This window comes from Lepisma saccharinum, chromosome 1, assembly GCF_977018435.1.
Source record: "Lepisma saccharinum chromosome 1, izLepSacc3.1, whole genome shotgun sequence".
Lineage (NCBI taxonomy): Eukaryota > Metazoa > Arthropoda > Insecta > Zygentoma > Lepismatidae > Lepisma > Lepisma saccharinum.
In genome coordinates, this window is record NC_139229.1 from 119,431,405 (window position 1) to 119,454,640 (window position 23,236).

The following is a 23,236-nucleotide window of genomic DNA, read 5'->3' on the forward strand; positions in this document are numbered from 1 at the left end:
TTCTACACATCGTCAAGGTATGTACTTTCTCTGGGTAGAGTTTGAGTTTATTTACTGTATTGTGGGCATTGTTATACGAGCAGGTTCATACGATGCTGTTTTCAGCTGAGTTACAATGATGTGTGTTTCTTCCATTTTACTTGCAAAATTTGTGGGATGAGGTGGGATGGAGATGTTTATGCCGAATGATTCAATGGGTCTTATAAATGCAACCAAGAGAAAACTGGCTGTCAACTCGTGCCTATTCGCAGTTACGAAATGGAAAAAGAATATCAGTTGCACATGGCTTCACACTACTAAATAAGCCTGCATTGAAATAGAATTGCATTAAAACGCAGTATTTAACGTAAGCATGGCAGAATCGGAATACATTGGAGACAAGATACAGCATCTCAGTCCTACACACCTTTCATCTGGTATTCGGGAAGATCTGACAGTTTTTTCAGACCTTAGTTTGCAACAAAGCGAGCGGTACACCATCTCTTCAGGTGGGTTATATCTGTGGCGCTTGGCCGACAGGAATGAAAACAAATTTGACAAGATCACTCAAAGAGCGGCAAATACCCAGTTCTGACTATCAGTCCTCCGCGCGTGGATTTGATTCTTGGCTTCTTCCTTGACATGTCGTATCGAATCGAATTCAAGAGGGGGCAGGCTCGTGGAGAAGACAGCAAAAACTGAACGTCTCAGCAAAAAACTGAACTTCCAGGAGGAAATCAAACGCGTCATGGGCATTGTCGTTGACGAGTCTAAGCAAGATGGCAGGCAACACACCAATTCCTTCAGGATCCTAAAAAGTCAGTGGAAATCACGGGCATCAATGAGGTGTTAATCAAACGATGCAACTATTTTGTAAACACAATCGTCAAGTCACCGTACGAACGTTCACAGTTTTCGTGAATATGCGTTGGTAACTGTGAAACTTCTTGTAACAGAATATTTCTGGTATTATATGTCCGATTGCGTACACACTGATGCCGTAGCAGCAGCTGTTCTTCCAGTCGGCAGCTCTCTGAGGAGGTTCAAGTAGCAAGAATCAAGAACATTAAGTGTGCGACTTTCCCGCGAGAGCTCCCGAATTTCTACCAATGAAGATCTTATGCATCATCTGCTCATTTCGTCTAATCCACTACCATCAAGCCTTCAGCCTTTGCCAGATAAGAAATCATGTACGCTATAAGAAGATGTCACTCGCATGCTCGACATCACAGTGTGTCAGATGAGTCACAACAATCTGCCTGGCCAATTGAAAATCTATCCACTACTTACAATGAAAGTGAAGGTTAAAATTTATCTCGGTCAGTATATGAACACAATGCACTGTAGTAAAATTTATTCGTAGTGTAAGGTAGGTGAAAATCATCGTACCCACTGCACCGTGCCATGAAGGAATATGGGGGAATGTGGAGGCTCAACATATTCACGCTCTCGGTCATTTGTGGAGGCAAAGCGATCAGCACCACGCTGACTCCCCCCCCCTTTTCTCCCTCCCCGGTTGCCTCTGGGTCCAGATTTATTACATGCTGTGTAAACCCGATACTCCAACTACATGTGCAATTTGAACGATCTACATCAGTTAATAAAAAAGGTTATGACCACTTTTGCATTACTTTCGGTACAGCCCTCGTATCATCGTATAGACGTTGTTAAAGGCGGAATTACAGCGGAGCATGCGCACTCGTTCGGTTCCCTTCGAACATCCGGTTAAGCTGACGGTGCTATGGGCGTTAATATGAAACGGCGTACTGGATATTCTTTTACAAGGGAAAGGGGTGTCACATGTGTAGCATATGGTTACACAGTTCGATCGGAAACAAATTTATTGAGTCAATTATCACTTCGTAGGTTTCCGAAGCACATAGCTAGAATAAACATGTGGATACCAACGGAAGAAAGGATTGGCACCCGGGTCAAGACAGTCGTTTGTACGACTTGCATTTTGTTACATGCATGTGGATCGTGGATCTGTCTGTGGTGTTGTTCTGGGGAAAAAAAGGGTCTCTTCTGGAGGTTTCCGACTGATGCGACACGCGACACGGAGATTTCACACCGTAAAATTATTCTAAAGCAAACCATTCACCGCACAGGCTGAAGCGGCACAATGCATGGTAATGAGAAAACGGCTCAGTACAAGCGACACGTGTCTTTTGTAGTGTCGATTCGTTTCTAGAGGAAGCTTTCAGTCTGAAGTGACAAGCTAATAAACAAAACCTGCCGAATCGAAGCGACACGACAAGTTGCACGTCTCGCTTGTCGCTTGCGTGTCGCTCGATGGGCCGTTTTATCAGTATCGTGCATCTTCTGGTCTTGGTCTGTTGTTTGCGCATTCGTGGTGAATGGTTTGCTTTAGATAGAATAATTCTGTGTCGCTTGTCTCTTCGTTGTGAAATCCCCATGTCGCTTGTCGCTTCAGTATGAAAGCTTCCTTAGGGAGAATTCACACCGAAGTGACAGGCAGAACGTGCCACTTGAGTATTTCACCAATCGAACGCATACTTCTGCGACCTACCACGACGCAATGGTGTGAAACGTTGCTGCCGATTGGCTCGTTCCCAAGCGAAACATGTCTGCTGTCGCTTGTCGCTTCTGTGTGATTTCTCCCTTACTGTTTGAATTAAATTCGTGCAAGTAAAAGTGGCATGTCTTATCATAGGTTTTCCCTGCTAAATCCCTCAGGCGCCAAGGCGAAATTGATGGCACATATACTTACTAAGCCGCGCGTCAGGCTAACTTTGCAGCAGGTTTTATGTATCAATCCGCGCGAGAACTGAGCTCAGAGTCTTCCGTGCCAGTCTTGCCTCAACCGCCGAGCTGCTTATACCGCGTTTGTTAGAACCTGTCCCGTTTCCCGCGCTAGGGATCGCTCGACAGTTTCGGTGCCAATTAGAAACGAGGAAAAAATCGTCTGCTGGACAGCGAGGAGCGAATGGAAGCCACAAGAGAGGCGTTTACGTAGACGCTGTTGCCACGTTGCGCATTTAAATTGGCTGCCTGGCTTTGACTTTCCCCAGCACCGAGAAAAGCCAGCGATCAGCTAGCGCGGGAACCGGGACAGGTTGTAACAAACGCGCTATACATCGCATACACTGAGAAAATCCACAGTATTGCCAACCGCACAACACATCAAAACCCGCATGCATGTCAAGCGGAATGTATTTTTGTTTCTTTTTGTCTCCTGAAACATAACATTTTTGAAGTAATTTCTGCGCATAGATTATTTAATAAATGTGTCATTACTTAATATAAGTGCGAAATATCTTCGAAGCATCAGAGCATGTGTGTATATTTCGAGCACGCAAAAAGAAAAATAAACAAAGATAAAAGTAAACAACGATAGGCCCTCTTGAATTTAATGAGAAATTATTGTTTTTGGTTTAGAAAGAAATACATTTATGAAAAACTTGGTTACTTCGTTCGCAATACATCCGTTACTGTAAGTAACTTCAAGTTATACCAGCAAGAAAAAAAGAAAAAAAAACATGATTTGTTATTGGTGATATAATCAATCAGGTACATTGTCTGCTGCTATTACTCTGGTTTCAATTTATAAATCACTTCACTAAACCAGGATTCAAATCTTCGTCTTTCCATTTCTTGCTGGTAATCACCCTTCCCTTTCTTCCCACGGAACAGTAAATATGCGCCTTCAACAAAGACTTCATTGCCGCCAGTGGGTGAAACAATAAGCCTCCTCCTTCCCCTCTCCCTTTCTCGTTGGTTTCTTCAGCGCTGGCGGTGGTTTTGCACGGTGGTATAAAACAAATGATTCAATGTACGCCCCCTCCCCCGAGTTAAAGCAAGCCTGGTCCAAATAATAAACATGTTTCTTCTCACGGCGACCTCAGAGATTCTTTCGTCGTCAAACAACCAACAATCGTTTTCTCTTCGTAAACTCAAACTGCAAATCATTCAACACCCGTAACACATTGACGGCAAATCACCTCACGCCCTGTTTTACTTTGATCTTGTTGCCGTAAGGAGGATTATGCATTTTAAACAACTCGCTTGATTTGAAGAGCTTTTCCCTTCGGATGAAGCCCAAAATAACACTTGCTGAACAGGAGACCTCGATTCAGCCATTCTCGCCGCTGTATAGCACGATTATTAATCACAATAAACGTAGGGTTAAAATAGTGGGATGTGCAACACTGGTATCACGGATTCCACGCGCTCTGCGACGTATTCAATCTTGCTAGACTCGCTCTTGGGCTTCAGCAATTCCTCAGCGCAATAGAGATCTCAGTTGGCGAATCTGCGGATGCAAGTTCGTCTTCACAGTGATTGACACCAATCAAGTACATACCTGATAATGGATGTATTATTTTGTCTGTATTTTACAAATTAAATAACTGTTTTGTGGCAAGTATACAGTTATGTCGGAATAGAACCCGTCTCAGCGGAACTATATTCTGCGCGCACGTTTGGATCTACATATGCGAAAACCTGCTGCAAAGTTGACTTGACGCTTGCCTAAGTATTTGTATTACTCATTACTTCTACATATTTGTTGGCAAAGATTCACTTCAGCATACATCACAACAATATCACCAGTTTTATGGCATTCTATTTCCTTCACTTTTCATTTACAAAATAATTGAATATATCTAGGGTGACCAGATATTTGTTGACCAAAAAGAGTATAGTCTATAGGTTGAAGGTGCGCATGCACAAAACATAAAGAGAAAACGAAAATAAGGGTGGTTATTTGTTATTGTGTCTATTATAGTCCCTATAAAATAGGCCTACACTCTACAGATTCAAATTACTTATGGGGCTAATGTAATTAGCTAATTACAAATACTTTCTCACCAATGGGCACCATCATTCATACTTCTGGGATGATTTTGCTTTCTTGAGTATGTTTAAATCGTCCTTAATTGTGGTCATGTCCACATTAAATTTCAATTTCATTACTTGTTCGAGTGTTGACACCAGGAGTGTACGTTTTTCCTCTCGCCAATAAGTTCCTCAATTGTGACTTTCAAAAAATTGTTAAAGTTACACATATTATACAATGAAAATTACATGTTTGATTGCCCTAATAATATGGCGGGTGCAGAGAATGATAGAACGTAACGCACAAAAATGATTTAACGTAATAGTTAAGATGAATTATCGTCGTAGTATACCGTTTTGGACTGTGTTTAAGTGTGTAATGTTGGACTGTGCTTAAGTAAGTGTAGTGTTATGTATTTGCTTGTACGTGTGCAAGGGCAAAAATATGTATCTGTGAGTGTGAGTGTGTGTGTCCGTATCTATAGGTTAGATTACCTAATTTTTCTTTGTACTTTTTATTTCTCTGTAATTTTTATATATTTTTTTCTTTCTTTTTTTCTCAATATTTTAATTATTTCTAATTCATTTTTTTTTGTAAACATGGTCAAGTGGAAGAAAAGGCTCCACAGGCTTAACTTCGCCATGTAAAAGAAGACGAAATAAATAAATAAATAATAAGTTTTAATAACACTGAAGAGTTTCTCACAATCAACATTTGTACCAGGCAGAGTAGAGTAAACAAGAATTTTATAAGAGGCACGATTACTTTTAAATTTGACCCAGCCTGTACTAAATCTTTGTACACTGACCTCCACTTATCCATCATTGCTTCTTTTCTCCTCCCCTCCCAATCTTCAAGATGTTTTTCAACGATTTTGAAATTGCACAGTAAGTGTCAAAAATATAATTATCATTAAATTCCAATAAATTTGAAATATGTTTTGCTTGTTGATGGATATATGAAAATGACTTGAAATTGTTCATAGGAAATTCTTGAGTCAAGGAGTAAATACCTCAGTTTCTTGACATCTTCAAAAAAACGAAGTGACCATGTTTCTAAGTATTTTACCACTTCACAATAAAACCTATTTCAAACAGAATATGCATATTCCTCCTTCATACTCCCTTCTTTTACAAGTTTCATAAGTAAACTTTTTACCGAGAATGGGAAAAAGTTCTGTTCTATTCTGTAGGAGTTGAAAATATTGAACAGAAACATCAATTACTGTTATATCACACCTTTCAAATTTTAAAATAGTATCATTAAACAGGAGTAGCCGTGCATGCAGAAAATATAGCCGTAGTTCACATGTATCATCTTGAAAAAAAATTGACTAGGTATAGCAATTGGGGCATTTTCCTCACTCAAAAAATAGGCCTTTATCGCTTCATACTGACGTATAATTAAAGTAAGGAGATACCACTCAAAGACCCTCATAATGGCACCCAATAAATTCACAGAATCTTTTCAAATTTTCTGTTCCCACAGTAAAAATACTAAAATGATTGTATATTTTGAAAACAATGTTCTCAAAATCTATGGGTATTATTTTCGCACAAGGTACAGAAATTGCATTATGTAGAATATGAGCCCCACAGCCAATAGGCAAAATATTTTTTTCTAATCTGCACTGTAACTCTCTGTGCACATTTTTATTTCCTGATGTTGTCTTTAATGGTGCATTATCTGCTACAAATCCAACAACCGTAGTTTCCAAACCATATTGACTTACTGTATCCATCAATACTCATTGAAGAAACTATCCAACTTACGTGTGTCAAAAACCGATGAACAGTTAATCATCCAAAGGATTCAACAAGTCCACTCCTTCATGGTAAAACTTTAGCAAATGCCATTCTTGATTATCGTCGCACAACTGACGAAAACAAGTGCTCATATCTTTCGTATGCCGCCGTTTCTGTACTGGAAACAACGGGGACTGGCCTAAACAGAAAGTTCCGGTGGAACTGGGTTAGACCGTCACCAATGTTTATGTTTACTTTTTAACAGGGTATATTGGTTAATTACGTCGATGAGGATGAATCATGGCTAGATAAAACTGATCATCGGATACTCAAAATGACATACCCAAGCGCAACCCGGGAATCAATCCCAGATCTCTCCGTGGCGACGTTACGGGTCTACCATATAACGTGCTCGGCTGCACATGAAGGTTCATATGTCGGGTGGTAAGGCGCAGGTCTAACTTGTATAGTTCCTTGATTAAGAGAGCTGAAACATTTTCGTCCGCATATATATTCTATATATATCTCTCTCTCTGGCTGTCTCCAGCCCCTACACTTGATTGAGAAAAAGAAATAAATTGTGAACTACATCCACATCACATTCGAGATGACATTTCGACGCGAGTTTGAACTTCAATTGAGGGTTTCCAACCAGAACCCAAATCAAATTATCGCGTATATAAGATTCAGATTTCTCCCGCCAGAAGATTGTACCAAAGAGAGAGAAAGGGAGAGAGAGAGAGATTCAAAATGTTTTTTTTTCCTACGAGACGGGGGGAGATGGAACTGGGATTAGAGAGGGAGAGAGAGCAAGCAAGAGAGTAGAATCTTTGTGTCAAAATCCAAGGACAGTGACGTCACGATGAGTTTCGGGAGCGAAGAAGCGCTCTTTTCTTCCACGGCTTTTCCATACCTCATTCTTTCCCGGAAATACCGATTTCCTGCCTGTGGAAATAGCAGGTAATGTAGTTAGCGAGGGAATCGCGCGGAATCTGCAATGAGGATTGCCGCGGTCTAAGGAAAAAAGGGAAGAATTCTCTCTCACCTCGACGGCGTGTGGGCTTCTGGAGGGAGTGACATGATGAATTGTTGACAACCAAACAAAGAAAGGGGAGGAAGTATATAAGAGGAAAAGAAAAAAACTAGCAAAGACGTGTATGCAGTGATCGATGTTTGGTTTTGACAACAAAAACAGAATCAAAGGATAAAAGGGCTCATGAAAGAACGACTAGGGCTTAGGGTAGAAAATGAATTCGAGAGAAGATAGAAATACGAACGGTAAGTAGGGCACGATCATAGAAATCCTATCCAGTATACGTCTTTATATATTTACATTGCCAATTGCAATAATCAATTAATATTTGCTACCAGTGTGTTGACATTAATATTCAATAGTGCGTTTAAATATATTGTCTCAAAGTTTACTTTATGCATGGAGGTCAATCGAGACTGGGTTTACAGTCTCATCTGGGATGTGAACAATGCCAATTCAACCAGAGAAGCCAGTTTACTGAGGCCTATCGCTCTAATTCAGAATTAGTATTGCTCCGTCTTCTCAGTTGGTTACAGACTGGAAAGGAGCTTATCAGCGATCGGTTCAATTGTGTTCGGCTCACATCGTCTCCTTTCCTGTCACCAGGTGCCGAATGCCTCTCGCTACACCAAACAAATTAGAATCCAAAACTGCCAAACTTACTGTAAATCAAATTTTCCTTCCACGGACAGAAGTTCTGTTACGATTTGACCGTCATGGACGGGCACGGAGAGGATAGCGGTCGAATGGCTTTCTCTCATTGTGCAAGAAAGCTCACTGTACTTCCTTCAGCGCGCACAGCAAGAAGCAAAGGCTAGATTATCCTTGACAACGTTGCTACAGGACAGGGGATGTTCTTCGTACAACACTTACGATAAAAGTGAGATAGCCACCCGAACCAGACCATTGGAAGAAGACCTTCCAAGTTGGGCTGGAGACCAGTATAAAGACAACCAAAGATTAATTGGATTGATTTGCTTTATCTTACTTCGCTTTTTGTGCTACTTTTGGCTAATTTTGCGAAGATGGGGATGAGTGATGATATGATGAAATTGATGAATGGACACTCACAAACATCCATGCCCAAGCCGGGATTCGAACTCGGAATCCTTGGCGTCGTAGCGCGATGTGCTAACCACTCCGCCACGGGGGCCGACAGCCAAAGAGACTTACAGCACGGAGGGAACTTACACTGGGCAAGAAACGAAAAGGAGCGTGAACGGTAGGATAATATGGGAAGGGAGCTATTGTGATATGATACTTTTCAGAATATGGTGGAAAAATCTAGGACGTTAATCAGTAGAACGGGTATAGCGCATACTGACGAAGCAGAACCATGGGAGGCAGCATGTACGCCATGACTAAGTGGGAGAGGATAGGCAAGAAATGAAATAAGTGTACCCTTCTGCTCACCGAAGAAGATACATTTTTAGATAACATAAACCAGCCTTTTAACAACTTGTTAATAATGTATGATAAAATAACAACTTTAAGCAAACCATGACCATCACTTGATAGTACATTGTCCACCTTTGTGCCACAAAATCATAATCATAATATTAATCTTCTGGTGAGGATACTGAGGTGGAAATCATGGACTTATGTTCCTTTTCCAAAGTCCTACATTTTGATTTGAGGTTAATCTCTAACGCCCAACCCTCTGATTACAAGTCATATTTACTTGTTATTTAGTAGGATTCCAAGAATTACTACTAAAAATGGTTACGTGTCACGTTGGATTTCATGCACAAATAACACTGTCCTCACATTTTGGGTAACAGCCTGATAATATTTGAAATATAGATACTTAGTACGGTTGCTTTTCAAATGTGCATGCATATTACGCTTGGTTGCTACCTTTACTATCATCAAACAATTTTAATTGAGTTGTGAAGCTAGTTTCATCAATTCAGTTGCAGCTCTCGGTGTATGATAACTACTTGTTTATACTATTGTTATTATATACATTTATTATATATGCATTTATATCATAAATTATAATTTATAAAATTTATTATTATTAAAATTGCATGCATTAACTGGGAACTACCATATGTCAAATGCTTTTACATTGCCTAAAAAGGAGAGAGAAAGAGGAAGAAAATAATTGCAGAAACAACTAGCTTACATATTCTACTTTGATTGCATTATAAATATATTTCCAGTAAATGGAGCTTCTGAAATAGAAAAATACATATTTTCCTTGTAAGGTGATTATTTGTCTTTTGTTTGCTATTGTCAACAATAGAAGATGATTAATTATAACCCGTTTATAATTAATATTGTCAGCAGCTAATCATAGGTGATTTTTAAGTTAGAGATATGTAATGAAATCTAATTTAATGTAGAATAAACGAAGAAAGATTTTAAATCACACTACAATATTCTTCAACTTGTGCCAACATTGTGGTATACGTGTATATAATCCACTATCATTGTATCATTTCTTTGCGAATGCTCTTTCATCAGTTTCATCTGATCACAATTTTTTCATCTTTTCGGCTAGCCTAAAGATGAAGAAAAGCGACGTAAAAATAAGAAACACGGAAATACATGTTCTGCCTTGAATAATTTTACAACCCAATCGGTAGACAAATCCTAACAAAACGCCTGTTTTGAAAAACACTAGCACCCACTTTGGCGAATAAGACACTTTCCATCTCCTCTCCCAAATTTTACAAGAAAGGTCACATATTATACACATAAAATAGCATTTATGTCAATCTTTCCGCCACCAAATTTATTTGAATAATTTCTTTCTTTCTGAAGAACATAGTTGTTCTAAACTTATACGGTGAATTTATAATACAACAGCATTTTTTTTTTAAGTATTCATGTAATATGTCCCGCACCGTGGCCGTGCTGTTTACGGCTTGTCTTTGTGCTCCGGCTACGGGACGCGCGTAGGTACTAGTATCCTGGGGGGGGGGGGGAGGGGGGGAGCGTAAAAACTTTTCTCCTAAGATTTCGGCCTGTGAATGGGACCGGTGACCACCCACCATCGTGTGGGAATCGGGAAGCTACGAATGAGTAGTGTAACCCGGTCATGGAAATCTACAACGACGACTGGGGGTTCGTCGTGCTGACCACACGTCACCTCGTAACTGGTAGGATGATTTCTCACCTCGTCAGGTGGTAGGTTGCGGGCTGTTGCGCCACGGGTTATTATTATTATTATTATCATTATTATTATTATTCATGTAAGCGTTAATGTTCTGTCAAAGCTCACACCATTTTTTGGCACTATAATTATAGTAGTTCTCTGTTAAAATAAAACTATGCATAAATATGACGAGAGATCTCACTAGGCAGGGGTTCCCATCCCACTCCCCAAGGCCAATGGCGCAATCCCCCTCCATGTGTCCCCCAAATCATGTCATGTGACCCCCCAAATCATAAAATCATATAATGCGTCCCCCCGGGCCCCGAATCATGTCATTCGTTCCCTCAAACCATGTTATAATCTCTATAAAGTATTTAATTACGACAGCGTGTCTACTGACAGTAACTATTTTTTTAGCTTTACTGAACACTAAAATTTATCTGTCCCTCCTCCCTAAACAGGGATGCCCATCACCCCAAGATCATGGAGGCATTACCCCCCCCCCCCCAAATCATTCATCAAAATGCCCCACAATAGTTTGGATGGATACGTAATAGTTGATTTTTATTTGAATGCAATACCATGTTGAACTGTCCATATTTTATTAATTGTTCACTTTTCGAAATGACGGAAAGCTAGCACATTGATTGGTTAAATGTAATAAATTAAATTATATAAATATGGATTTAAACAGTGTTTGTGAATTGGAGAATAAGATTTATAAAATCCACACATTTAACACAAATTGTTACACAACTTAAGATAGAAAATTTAACCTGGGCAAACAAATAACATGCTGCAGTCGCGTGACCGATTCAATTATTGTTTCACGAGACATTACAGAACCCTAGATAGAAATTTATAAGCTCAGGGCGAGAATATAATACGGTTCCTCCTTCAAAGAATTCGCCCCCTCTCCTTGAGGTAAATATAATTATTTTGGTAATCCATAGCAATAACCAATAACTACGTGGATTTTATCTTCAATGCAAATTTCACTTGTTAACGTAACATTGTCCTGTGACAAGAAGTTAGAAATGTGAATTTGATAATATTTATTTTTCTGTTTTATCGAGTAACGTGCAAGGTGTTAACATAGAAGTACACTTAGTACAGCTATTACAGCATACAGGAAATCAATAATACAATAATATTGCTAATAGAAGTACACCATACAAATGATGCACCTGCTTTAAATTAAGCCGTATACCAACGCTAAGCACTATATTTTAAGAAGTGATTTTATTAATCAATATCGAGAATATCGTCAATGTCTTGTAATGTAGCGATAGTATAAAACTTCACATTCACCCGAGCAAAACGTCAAACACACATTTTCCTTAGCATTGCGAGCGAAGCGAGCAAGAATATTTTTACATCCATTTCTTTGCAGGCTTTCAAGAATATTAATTTAATGGGGTGTCAATACTTTCTTAGGATCCCGCGATAATTACTCTTTTCGAACGTTCGGCGCCGAAAACGTGTGTTTGTCTCTGATATAATATTCAAACTCTCCCCCCACTACAGAAATCCCTTGACAATCCAATATTTAATTCCTTCTCAAGAGCTTCATATCTCCCCCCTTAAATTTAATACTCAATTCTCCAAGCAAAATTTCCATGACAATTTTAGACTTACTGTTTATATTGAAGAGTGGATATTGCCTCCTCCAAAACAAATAATTCTCAGTCCCCACACCAGAATTTGCGCAACAGTCTAAGACAAGAGTAATACACAAGAATTGAATTCCCTCTATACTTTGTCTCGGAAATCTCTGGAGCAAGGTCGTGCATAGCATCAGAGAAAAGTGTTCCCCTGTGCTTAGCACCACGCCATGAAGGCGTATAGGGGGTATGGGGGTAACGCCCCACACTTTCTTGATCCGGTCGTGAGTGGAGGTGATGTGATCAGCATCACGCCCCTGACCGCCTTTACCCCCCAGGGTTTCCCCCAGGTACCCATGTTATTCGACGCTGGGTGGGCGCCGGGGCCGCTTCCATCGTTAGAAAAGTTCCCGGATTTGAACCGGCCGGGGATCGAACCCGGGACCTTGAGCATGGTAGTCAGACGCGTTACCGACTGAGCCACCGCGGCCATCAGAGAAGTGAGGGAAATCGACTGGGCAGAGTGAAGCAGTACACGCTGCTAGGAACGCTGGCAACTGCAGTTGCCCCCCCCCCCCCTCCATGCAATCCCAATACTCTTACTTGTTCATTGGTGGAGCCGTCTCGGGTCACTACTTGCGCAGAGACTTTTTCTCGTTCGCTTGCTCCAGGGTATAGCTAAAATAACCGCCATAATCGAAGACTTAACACTTGAAGAGTTGGATCTATTGCCCCCCCCCCCAACATTTAATTCTCAATCCCTCCAGACTCCAAGTGTCAATTTAAGACCTAATATGTAAGATTTGGATATTGCTCCCCAATAATACATATTACCCGTTGCAATTCCCTTGGAAGTCTACAAATTGATATCTATATAGCAGCAATGGTTAATTGATAATGTAATTCAACTTGTGTTCAATGCTTCACGTTAAATTTCAATCATAACCCCCCCCCCCAAAGCCCCAAAGTTGATTGGACACAACATGCGTCCAGAAACCCACCTGTGGGGGCACCCCTGCCCCTATATAGTTTATTTTCTTCATATAATGGATTCAATATAGTGGATTTAAGGTGTAAACGTTTTACATATATTTTAGAAAAATATATAAATGTTGAATTTTATATTATTTGAAGGTAAACCCCCCCCCAAAATCTCGATGGCGCATTCTGCGCCATAATCCCCCCCGTGTGAGCACCCCTGTCACTAGGTGTATTTTTAAAAAAATATTCACACTTGTTGCTATCGACTGATGCCGAATTCCCGTTCAAGCCGTAGTATGAATTCGACGACAGCGCCCTTCAGTGGCCAATTAGAGAACTGTGTGTACTCTGGCGTCCTCCAACCCGCCGGCCCCTTATCGTCTGAGTTTACCCCTCGACTCTTCCAGCCCTGAGTCATCAGACTCCAGAACTTAATGAAAATGGCAAACATATGTCAACATGGCGAGAGCAAACAGCTCTCTCGGGAAGACTGGATCGGGGCCCCAGGGCAGCGAGAAGATAATTAGCAGCGATAAAAACCGCTCTCGCCCCATTCTGCTACTGTGACCGAAGTAATAGCCGATGGCGGTTAACAAACAATAGTTAATTGACTTGTATCCCAAAGAGATTGTCTTTGCGATTTAATACTCGGGGTGAAATTTAAAGGGCACGAAAAATAACATTGGAATTAATATCTCGCCGTTTTCTGTAAGCTGCCAAGTGTGCGTTTCTTTCTAACTTCTTTCTTCTAAAAATAAACTTTGCATTAAAGTTGACTCTATGCAAAGAGGCCCATTTGGATGCACATTAACTAAGTATTGGAAAAGAATTAATAGTGATTGTCGGTAAATTTGAAAATTTATTTTCACGACCTTACATTTCTATAAATTATCATGTTTCCTGAAGTTACACTTTTGGAATGGTTTTGTTATGCGAAAAGGATTGTTATGTATTTTTCTTATATTTCGACAATGACGATTTGACCTGTGCCAAGCAATATGGTAAATTAACACTTAACGGTCTCATCACTATGCGATTATTAAAACAAGAATTAAAGATGACATAAAAAAAAACAGTTGGTAGTTTAACATGTCTTGTACCATACATACCTATGAAACAACGTTGTTTTCAAATTAAACTGCTCCTTGACTATAGATAACGTTGTTACTTTGCTTGCATTTTATATATATATATATATATATATATTATAGCTTCCCCGATGGCGTAGTGGTAACGTCGTCGCCTTGTAATCAAGGGGTCCTGGGTTCGATACCCGGTGGAGGCACATAGTGGTTCGGATCCCACTTTAAACTGTAGGTCCAGTCCCGATTAGCCTTACCGTGCATAAAGTGGACTTAACATACCAACTCAATCTATATATATATATATACATACACATACATACACACACACTCACATATACAACGACCAATCAAAAAAGTTTCTTCCAACACATAAATAAATATTAGGAAACTTCCACATGGCTACAATTAGTTGCGTGAAGGATATCGGGCCGATACTCCATCTCATTCCAAGTGCCCTGAAGCATGTCGGCAATGGAGGCTGGAGTTAGTTTGCTCAAGACATTCACGTCTGGCATATGGAACTGCCATCTAAGTTTGAATTTGTTGTATTTTGTTTACGTCTGGTTGGGTTCGAAGGTGCCACACTACACATGCGTATTCTATCTCGGATCTGACGTAAGCATTATAGAGCATCATTAAGCTTCCGACACTTTTTAATTCCTTGCATGTTTGCATTATAAATCCCAAAAGTCTGTACGCCTAGTTTATTACAAAATTCACGTGCGCGTGAAATGTAAATTTAGAATCAAACAAAACTCCAAAATCTTTCATTGTTTCTACTTGTTTTAATTTTTCTTTATTATTTTTTGCATTTTTGTTTCATATTTCATTGATTTAGTGTTTCTAGTATATTGTATCTGGTAACATTTTTGGCTATTTACGTAAGATTAGTTTGTTGTTTTCGCACCACTCCACACGGTTGTTAGTGTCCGCTTGTAACTCGGTGCAGTCACTGTAACTGCATATTTTTTTGTATATTTTTAAGTTGTCCGGAAATAGTAGCTCACCCGATTGATTCGAATGTTCATGAAGATTATTTATATACATACGAAAGAATAAGGGACAAAGGATAGAACCTTGGTGAACTCCGGATGTAGCCTCAAATTCATCGGAAGATAATCTCCTGAAACGTGACGTATTGTTTTCGGTTTGTTAGGTAAGCCTGGCGTAGTTCTAACATCGGATTCGGTAGATTGTAAGTTTTCAATTTTCTATTAAGATGAATGATTTACAGTATCAAACGCTTTCGAAAAATCCGTGTATGTTACATCTACTTGGGCTCCGCTATCCATCGCGGTTGATTTCTGATAGGTTGGTACAGACAGACTTTTTACTTAAGAAACTATGTTGATTAGGAGAGATCACTGCTCGTGTGTGATAAGAAATATGCTTGTAAAGATTTACTCTAAGAGCTTAGCAGGTGCTGCCAGAATTTCTATCGGCCTATAGTTCTCTATAATATTATTATTATTTTCTTCTTTTATTATTATTATTATTTTCTTCTTTTGTGTGTCGGGATAATTTTTGATAGTTTCCAAATATCTGGAAATGTTGAGGTCGAGAGCACAAGATTGAACAGCGTGTGGAGGGGATTTAGTGTAACAAGGTGTGAAAGATTGATACACAAACAACAGAACTGCTATACAATTGTTTTTATTGGACAACAACCCAATCAAACTTTGTAGGATGTGATACTCTTGTGTATGCTTATGTGATGAGCCTTCTTCGCTATTCAACTGAGTACCATGAGCAGGAATCAGGTATGATTGATTGCTTAAAACGTTTTTGGTATTCGTTAGGTTTACAACTTAACAGAGGGTGGAAGATCAGCTTGTCAATATTGTTCCTCGTTTGCAGTGTCTGAACTATACAAGATACTGAAATGATGCGCCTGGACCAACTCCGCTGCCAGAATCTTCCAAGGTATATCCTATTACAGTTAATTTCCAAAACGTCAATCCTGCCTTGCTCTTGCTTTTATAAGCTCTGTTCAGACAAATCCCCTGGTATGTTTCGCACAGGGTTACCCCCCCCCCCCCGTATCGTCCAGGGAATAGGAAAAATAGAAAGCATCATTGAGTATGCAGTGTTTTAGAGCATCTCTCCACGGCGAGTGGTCCCTGGCCATCCCGACTAATGAAAAATACAAGCAGCTCACAGACCGAGCGAGCTCCTACTTCCAAACGTGAGAAGTGAGAGAGGGAGGTGGGTGGTAAAGACCGGAGGGAGGGGGACTCCGTGTAATGGTAAGGGGAGACGGGGACGAAGCATTGGATTGTGTACATGTACACACACATATGCGGCTATTTGTCTACATACCAAACGCGATCACGAGGAACTGAACAACAAATGACCTTCCATTTGGTAGTCAAGACTTTTTGTTAGGGTTTTGTATATAACCACACACCTGTTAACGTCACCGTTCATATATGCATTTGTGATTTAAAAAACAAACTAGATAACAAAAATAGCATTGGTTACACATCAGAGTATGAGTTCCACAATTTCCCTCCCTAAAAGACCTGATTGCAACTTTGGTTTATATGTTGTTGCAGGCTGTAGACTAGTAGGCTACTACTTGTACAAAAACCTCACACAACACCCCTCCAAAACTTTGTACCCTCACTGCTAGGCATGCATAAGTTTATTTGCACTGAAGCCTCATTTAACTACAGTTTGATTAAAGTAAATGTAACTCATTTACAAGTCAAGTTTACTTTCTCATCTATTGATTTGATTGAAACAATCTATACACTATTTTTTTAAATAAATTAGTTATATTACATTATATTTACGTTCAATATGCCAAAAAAGTTACTAGTTGTAAACGATTACTTAAGTATAATTTACTGATGATATCGACATCTATTAGACACTATCTTCATCGATAATTTTTGGAACACTTTAGTTTCTGCATAGCACAATCTCTGCGGGAGGGTATTTGTCTTAGTTTAAATGTACCCAAGTCTTCATCAATATGTGCTCAGAAGTCCTTATATCTTCTTCCCATGGGTATAATTCTGATACTATCAAGGACCAGGTTAAGTTGGGATCATCAAGAACCAAAACTAATACAGACGCGCCAAAATGTCCTATGTAAAAATTAAGAAAATATCAGTACTTCAGGTACATACTGAAGTATACCTACATGATAATGCTAAACGTAATCAAATTAAATGCAACTAATTTATTTAGCCTTATGTACTGCATTCTCTTCTCTAATTTACTCATCATTAGTAATATTGCGTATGATTTTAAGAATAACGACATACTTCATGTATTTTTTAAAAAATTACAAACTTTGTTAAAAGTGGAATTGTGATTATTTGTAATAGTGTATTTGTAAAGTACACAACAACAACGTAAATCAAAGTTAAATATTTTAGTCTATGCTTACGGTATTGCAAAATTGAATCATAATAGTTTCTAGTGAGATATTAAACCCATTGACAAAATTCCGCTGGGCCGGAATTCGAACCCACGACCTCGGGCATCGTAGCGCGTTGTGCTAACCACTCCGGCTCGGAGATTGGCATTGGCAGAATTTTCATGTGTTGAAATTACTTCCAGATATTTACTTTGAGTGTACGCTTATACTTGTAGGAAGTTTTGCTTGTGAATGTACGAGGTGGTATATCATGCCATAGAATATACGAGTAACATAACTCTCGCACGTCTCCAGCGAATCCTAATTGAAAAAATCGCAATTCACTTTCCATTTATTGATTCGTTTTCATATTTAATTGAGAGAGAGAGAGAGAGGTAAAAAATGATAATTTTTTACGCTGCACCTCATGAATTTTGCAAGCGAGAAGAAAGGAGGTTTCGGAGCAGAGGAGCGTAGGGCAGGAGGTAGGCACTTCTCCATAATTCCGGCTCATTACTGAATCCAGATGACGGAATGCAGCTTTCTGGCAAGCATAATCCGGATTCCGGCAACCGACACTAATCCACTCGCCTAACGAAACAATCGGTCACGGAACACAGCCAAGGAATTAGACCCTGCGTTAATCGTATTTAAGCGGTAAATTAAAATTCATCGCTAATTACTTGCATCGGGTATAATCCCGAAAAGGGTTAACAATAAAGCTCTCAAAGTTTTCTTGGGAAAACAAGAAAGTAACCGCGAGAAGAAGTTTTGTCTTGCTATTAGGATTCATGAAGGCGTAACAATCCGTGCTCCCCCTCACCCTTCTGCTTTTCCACCAACCCCTTTATGAAATTCTCTCTCTCTCTCGTTTTACCCCCCTGAATTCGTGGGCGCTTTTTAATTAATGACGTAATATGAACCTACCTCTCTCTCTCTCGCTCTCAACTGCTGAGACCAGCTCGCAGTTTGCATACAATATCGGTCATTATAGATCACACAGAGTTAATCCGAAAATCCTAATTGACACAGCGCAGCCTGGAGTGAATTATTCATCGAAAGCTTTTAACGTCATTTCCAGCTTCTCCCAACGGAGACATGTTGATCCTTATCACAGAGAGGGAGAGAGAGAGAGAGAGAGAGAGAGATGGCGCGTTGTAAAACAAAACAACAGTTAGCTGCCTACCTCCACCTTTCCCCTCCTGTGCTTACCTCCCGTCTCATCCCCTCTTACCGCCCCTCTCACGTCGACAACAAACGCCACTGCATCTCTCGTACGAGCTGTGCTCTGTTTTCCCAAGGTTGGAGGCAGAAAGTAAATCAAATCCAAGCGGCCTTAGCCTTAAGGAACTTAAAGAATGGCAGGTCCTTGCCCGTTGTTTCGCCTTCCGGGAAAGTAGACGGACGTTCAGAAAAAAACTTCCTTTTCCTTTCCACTATGGATTCGCAAGCAAGAAGATAGATAGGGGGAGAAACTTCATTTCATCTCTGTTATTTATCGTCGCTTCTCTGCCATTTTTGGCTAATAGCGACGATCAGGATAAGCGATGATATGATGAAATTGATGAAGAATCCCAATACCCAGGATTCGAACCCGGGCCCCTTTGCGTCGAAACGCGCTGTGATAACCACTCCGCCATGGAGATTGGAATAGGGAGAGACGGAATGAGAAAGATGCAATGTTTATATTTTAGAGAAGATCTAACTTCTGACAAATATTGCATGGGCTCAATTCAGGTTTTTTCTGTAATTTTATGCTAAAAACAATACCTGCCGTAAACCTTCACCATCTCTTATATGGACAGTTATATTAACTTTCACTATATTTATATCACCTTGCATATTAACAGTTGGGCTGAAAAGTTCGTAGGCTGACTCATAGATGGCGTTACTAGAATTAAATCCATGTGATTTTTACTTAGTACTAACCTTCAAAAGATACGTGTATAAATTTCACAGCTGCCGGATAATTAGTTCGTGAGATATAGCATTGTGAGTGAAGCAGCTTTTGTTATTGTGAAAAAACGGATAAAAAAGAATTTCGTGTGTTAATAAAGCATTGCTTTTTGGCGAAAATAAATACTGTTGAAGCCAAGGCTTGGCTTGATAAACATTATTTGGACTCTGCACCAGGAAAATCAACCGTTGAGAAGTGGTTTGCTAAATTTAAACGAGGCGAAATGAGCATCGAAGACGATGCACGCAGTGGACGTCCCAAAGAGGCTGTTACCGACGAAAACATAAAAAGAGTCCACAAAATAATTTTAAATGATCGTAAAGTGAAGTTGATCGATTATTACATAGCGTTGTTGGAGCGTTTAAAGGATGAAATCACGAAAAAACGGCCCCATTTGAAGAAGAAAAAAGTGCTGTTTCATCAAGACAATGCACCGTGTCACAAATCAATGAAAACGATGGCAAAATTATATGAATTAGACTACGAATTGCTTCCCCAACCACCATATTCTCCAGATCTGGCCCCCAGTGACTTTATCCTGTTTGCAGACCTTAAAAGAATGCTCGCTGGAAAGAAATTTAGCACTGATGAAGAGGTAATCGCCGAAACTGAGGCCTATTTTGAGGCTAAAGAGAAATCGTACTATAAGAATGGCATCGAAAAATTGTATGACCGCTATAATCGTTGTATCGCCCTCAAAGGCAACTATATTGAATAATAAAATCGAATTTTGTCAAAAAAAATATTTTTTACTATGTTAGCCTACGAACTTTTCAGCCCAACTGTTATAGATATATAGAAGATTGGAAATATCCAACTGGAGTTATTTCGAGTTTTGTCAATGGGATCCGAACCGCTCTGTGACCAATATCGAATCAGGGACCCTTTATTACAAGGAGACGACTATACCACTGCACCATTAGAGAGGCACTGGAAGAACAATGATTTTGATTTTTTTTTAAAAATAAAAACCGCTTAGTAGTTAACGTCATAATTGTGCAGTGTAGGGTAATAACATGTTATTATATAGCCTACACCTTTGTTTTGTTTAAACTTTCGGACTGACTACTTTTAAAATAAAATAGCATGGACTTACAATAGATATGTGTTGCAAATTTGTTTTTCCTGGCTACACTTTTCCATACAAAATCGACCACAAACATCCTCCAAATCCAATTCTTCTCGTATATACGATAGATATATATGGATGGAGTTTTTAAAAGGTCATTGTTGAATGCAAAAATATATTTAGTCTTTTCATAACATAAAGATGATCGTTCAGCTATGGGAACTGGCTTTTACAGTTAGATAATCGTAAAGTTATAATTTTCAACATTAAGTTATTGAGGTATCAGGATGTAATATGATCAGTATAATCATTGATCCTTATTTATTTATTTATTTATTTAATTGTAGTTGTCTCCAACAGATTGATTGATTGATTGATTTAGTTTATTTTACTTCGCGTTTTGTGCCTCTTGGCTAATTTGCGAAGATGGGGATGAGTGATGAAAGGATGAAATTGATGAATGTACATTCACAAACAACCAAGCCCGACCGGGATTCGAACCCGGGACCCTTGGCGTCGCAGCGCGATGTGCTAACCACTCGGCCACAGGGTCGGGCTGTCTCCAACAGAGAAAGCTTCTCCAATTATGGGAGACTTGCATACAGTTTAAATATACATACATAATTAATAATATATAAAACACACATACACACAAATAAAGAGATACTTCACACAAATAGATATTTACAAGACAAAACAATACAAAGCCATACCTACACTCATAGTAAATGGTAACAATATACCTCACTCATGACATATATACATGTTTAGAAATCCCTAAATGTCTGCACTTACAAGACAATAATTTCTATAATTTCTTGCGCAAACCATAATGATTGAAATTTTGTCTTGCAAACATTCAGGGAATACAAAACAATACAAAGCCCTACATACACTCATAGTAAACGATAAAAAATAAATACCTCACCTATAACATATATTTATATTCAGAAATCCCAAATATTTGCACTTATAAGACAATAATTTCTATAATTTCTTGTGTAAAACATGATTGCAACTTTGTTCTATAAATATTCAGGGAATACGAAAAGTCTAACTCATTTTCTATCATTGATAACTTATTGTACAAATCTAACATTTGCTGTAACGGAGAGTTTTGATACTTCTTACTTTTAGCCATTTGACAATTCAGCAAGTTTCTATTTCGAAGATGACAACATGTAGTATTAAAATATATTTTGCTTAAAATTTGAGCATTATCAATAAGGCCATTAATTATTTTATACAAAAATAGTTGTTGCATAAAAATTCTCCTTGACCTTAATGATGGCATGTCGATTTCTCGTTGAAGTGTATTGGTAGATAACATTTTAACATTACAATTCTTACCATGTTTTTTGGAATACAAATAACGTTGAATGCGTTTTTGTATTTGTTCTATTTTTTCTATATATATTTTAGCTATTGGTGACCAGATTATGGATGCATATTCCAAGGTACTCCTAACCATTGCATTGTATAATAACGTGATTGCGTCCAAATCCTTTAAATATTTTGACATTCTAATTACAAAACCTAATTTTTTGTATGCAATATTTACCATTTGTATTATATGAGTTGAGTACGAGAGATCCTTGTCAATTATTATACCAAGATCCTTCATAGTATTGACTCTTTCCAATTTTTGGTTGTTTATGAAGTATTCACATTGCACGTTCGATTTATTTGCAGATAATACCATGTAATAACATTTTTTTTATATTGAGATCAAGTTTATTTTGAATACTCCATTGATAAACACGCTTTAAATCTTCCTGCAATTGACAAGTATCTTGCAACTTTGTAATTTCTTTATATATTTTGATGTCATCTGCATACATTAGACAACTAGATTTATTAATACTTAATGGTAGGTCATTCACATACAGTACAAAAAAAAGGCCCTAAGTTTGATCCTTGCGGTACTCCAGAGTTTACATCATATTTAAAAGATTTTGTCAACCTAAAATCTACATATTGTCTTCTATCTTTCAAATATGATTCAATCAGTGATATCCAGTCATCTGATAATCCATACCATGTTAGTTTATGAAGTTTATGTTGTGAATTACAGCTATTTATGTCAAATTGTTTCGCTTCAAGAGGCGGTAGGTGTCGGTAACCTGCATAGTGGACTAAATTGAACCCCTCGTCCGTAAAATCCATGATGAAATGGTTGTTGTTGTGTATGGTGGTGATAGTCCATCATATAACACTGTTGTGAAAAGGAAAAACAGCTTTAAAACCGGACACAGATGAGCCTCTATCCGGGAGATCCTCAATCACGGATGGTTTTGACGATGTGAGGAAAGTGGAGGCTCTTGTCCTCGAAGACAGAGTAATTGAAATGATCGTGAATGAAGTTGGTGTTAGATATGGGAGTGTGTGAAAAATTATTCAGAGAAACTGCACATGTGTAGTGTCATCACGATGGGTTCCTCTATTGCTGACCCCATATCGACGTGAACTTTCGCAGCGGATGTTGACTGTTGGAGCATGATGAAGATAATTTCTT

The 23,236-nt window shown here is 38.9% G+C and overlaps 1 protein-coding gene across 1 annotated transcript in view; it reads left to right on the plus strand.

Moving 5' to 3' along the window:
- The first annotated feature begins 352 nt into the window (after positions 1–352).
- Positions 353–23,236, plus strand: part of LOC145985354 (uncharacterized) — a 43,192-nt gene continuing 20,308 nt past the window's right edge. Inside the window, exon 1 of the mRNA XM_083119268.1 lies at positions 353–488. Coding sequence (XP_082975394.1) covers positions 353–488 — 136 coding nt within the window. The remainder of the gene's footprint in view (positions 489–23,236) is intronic.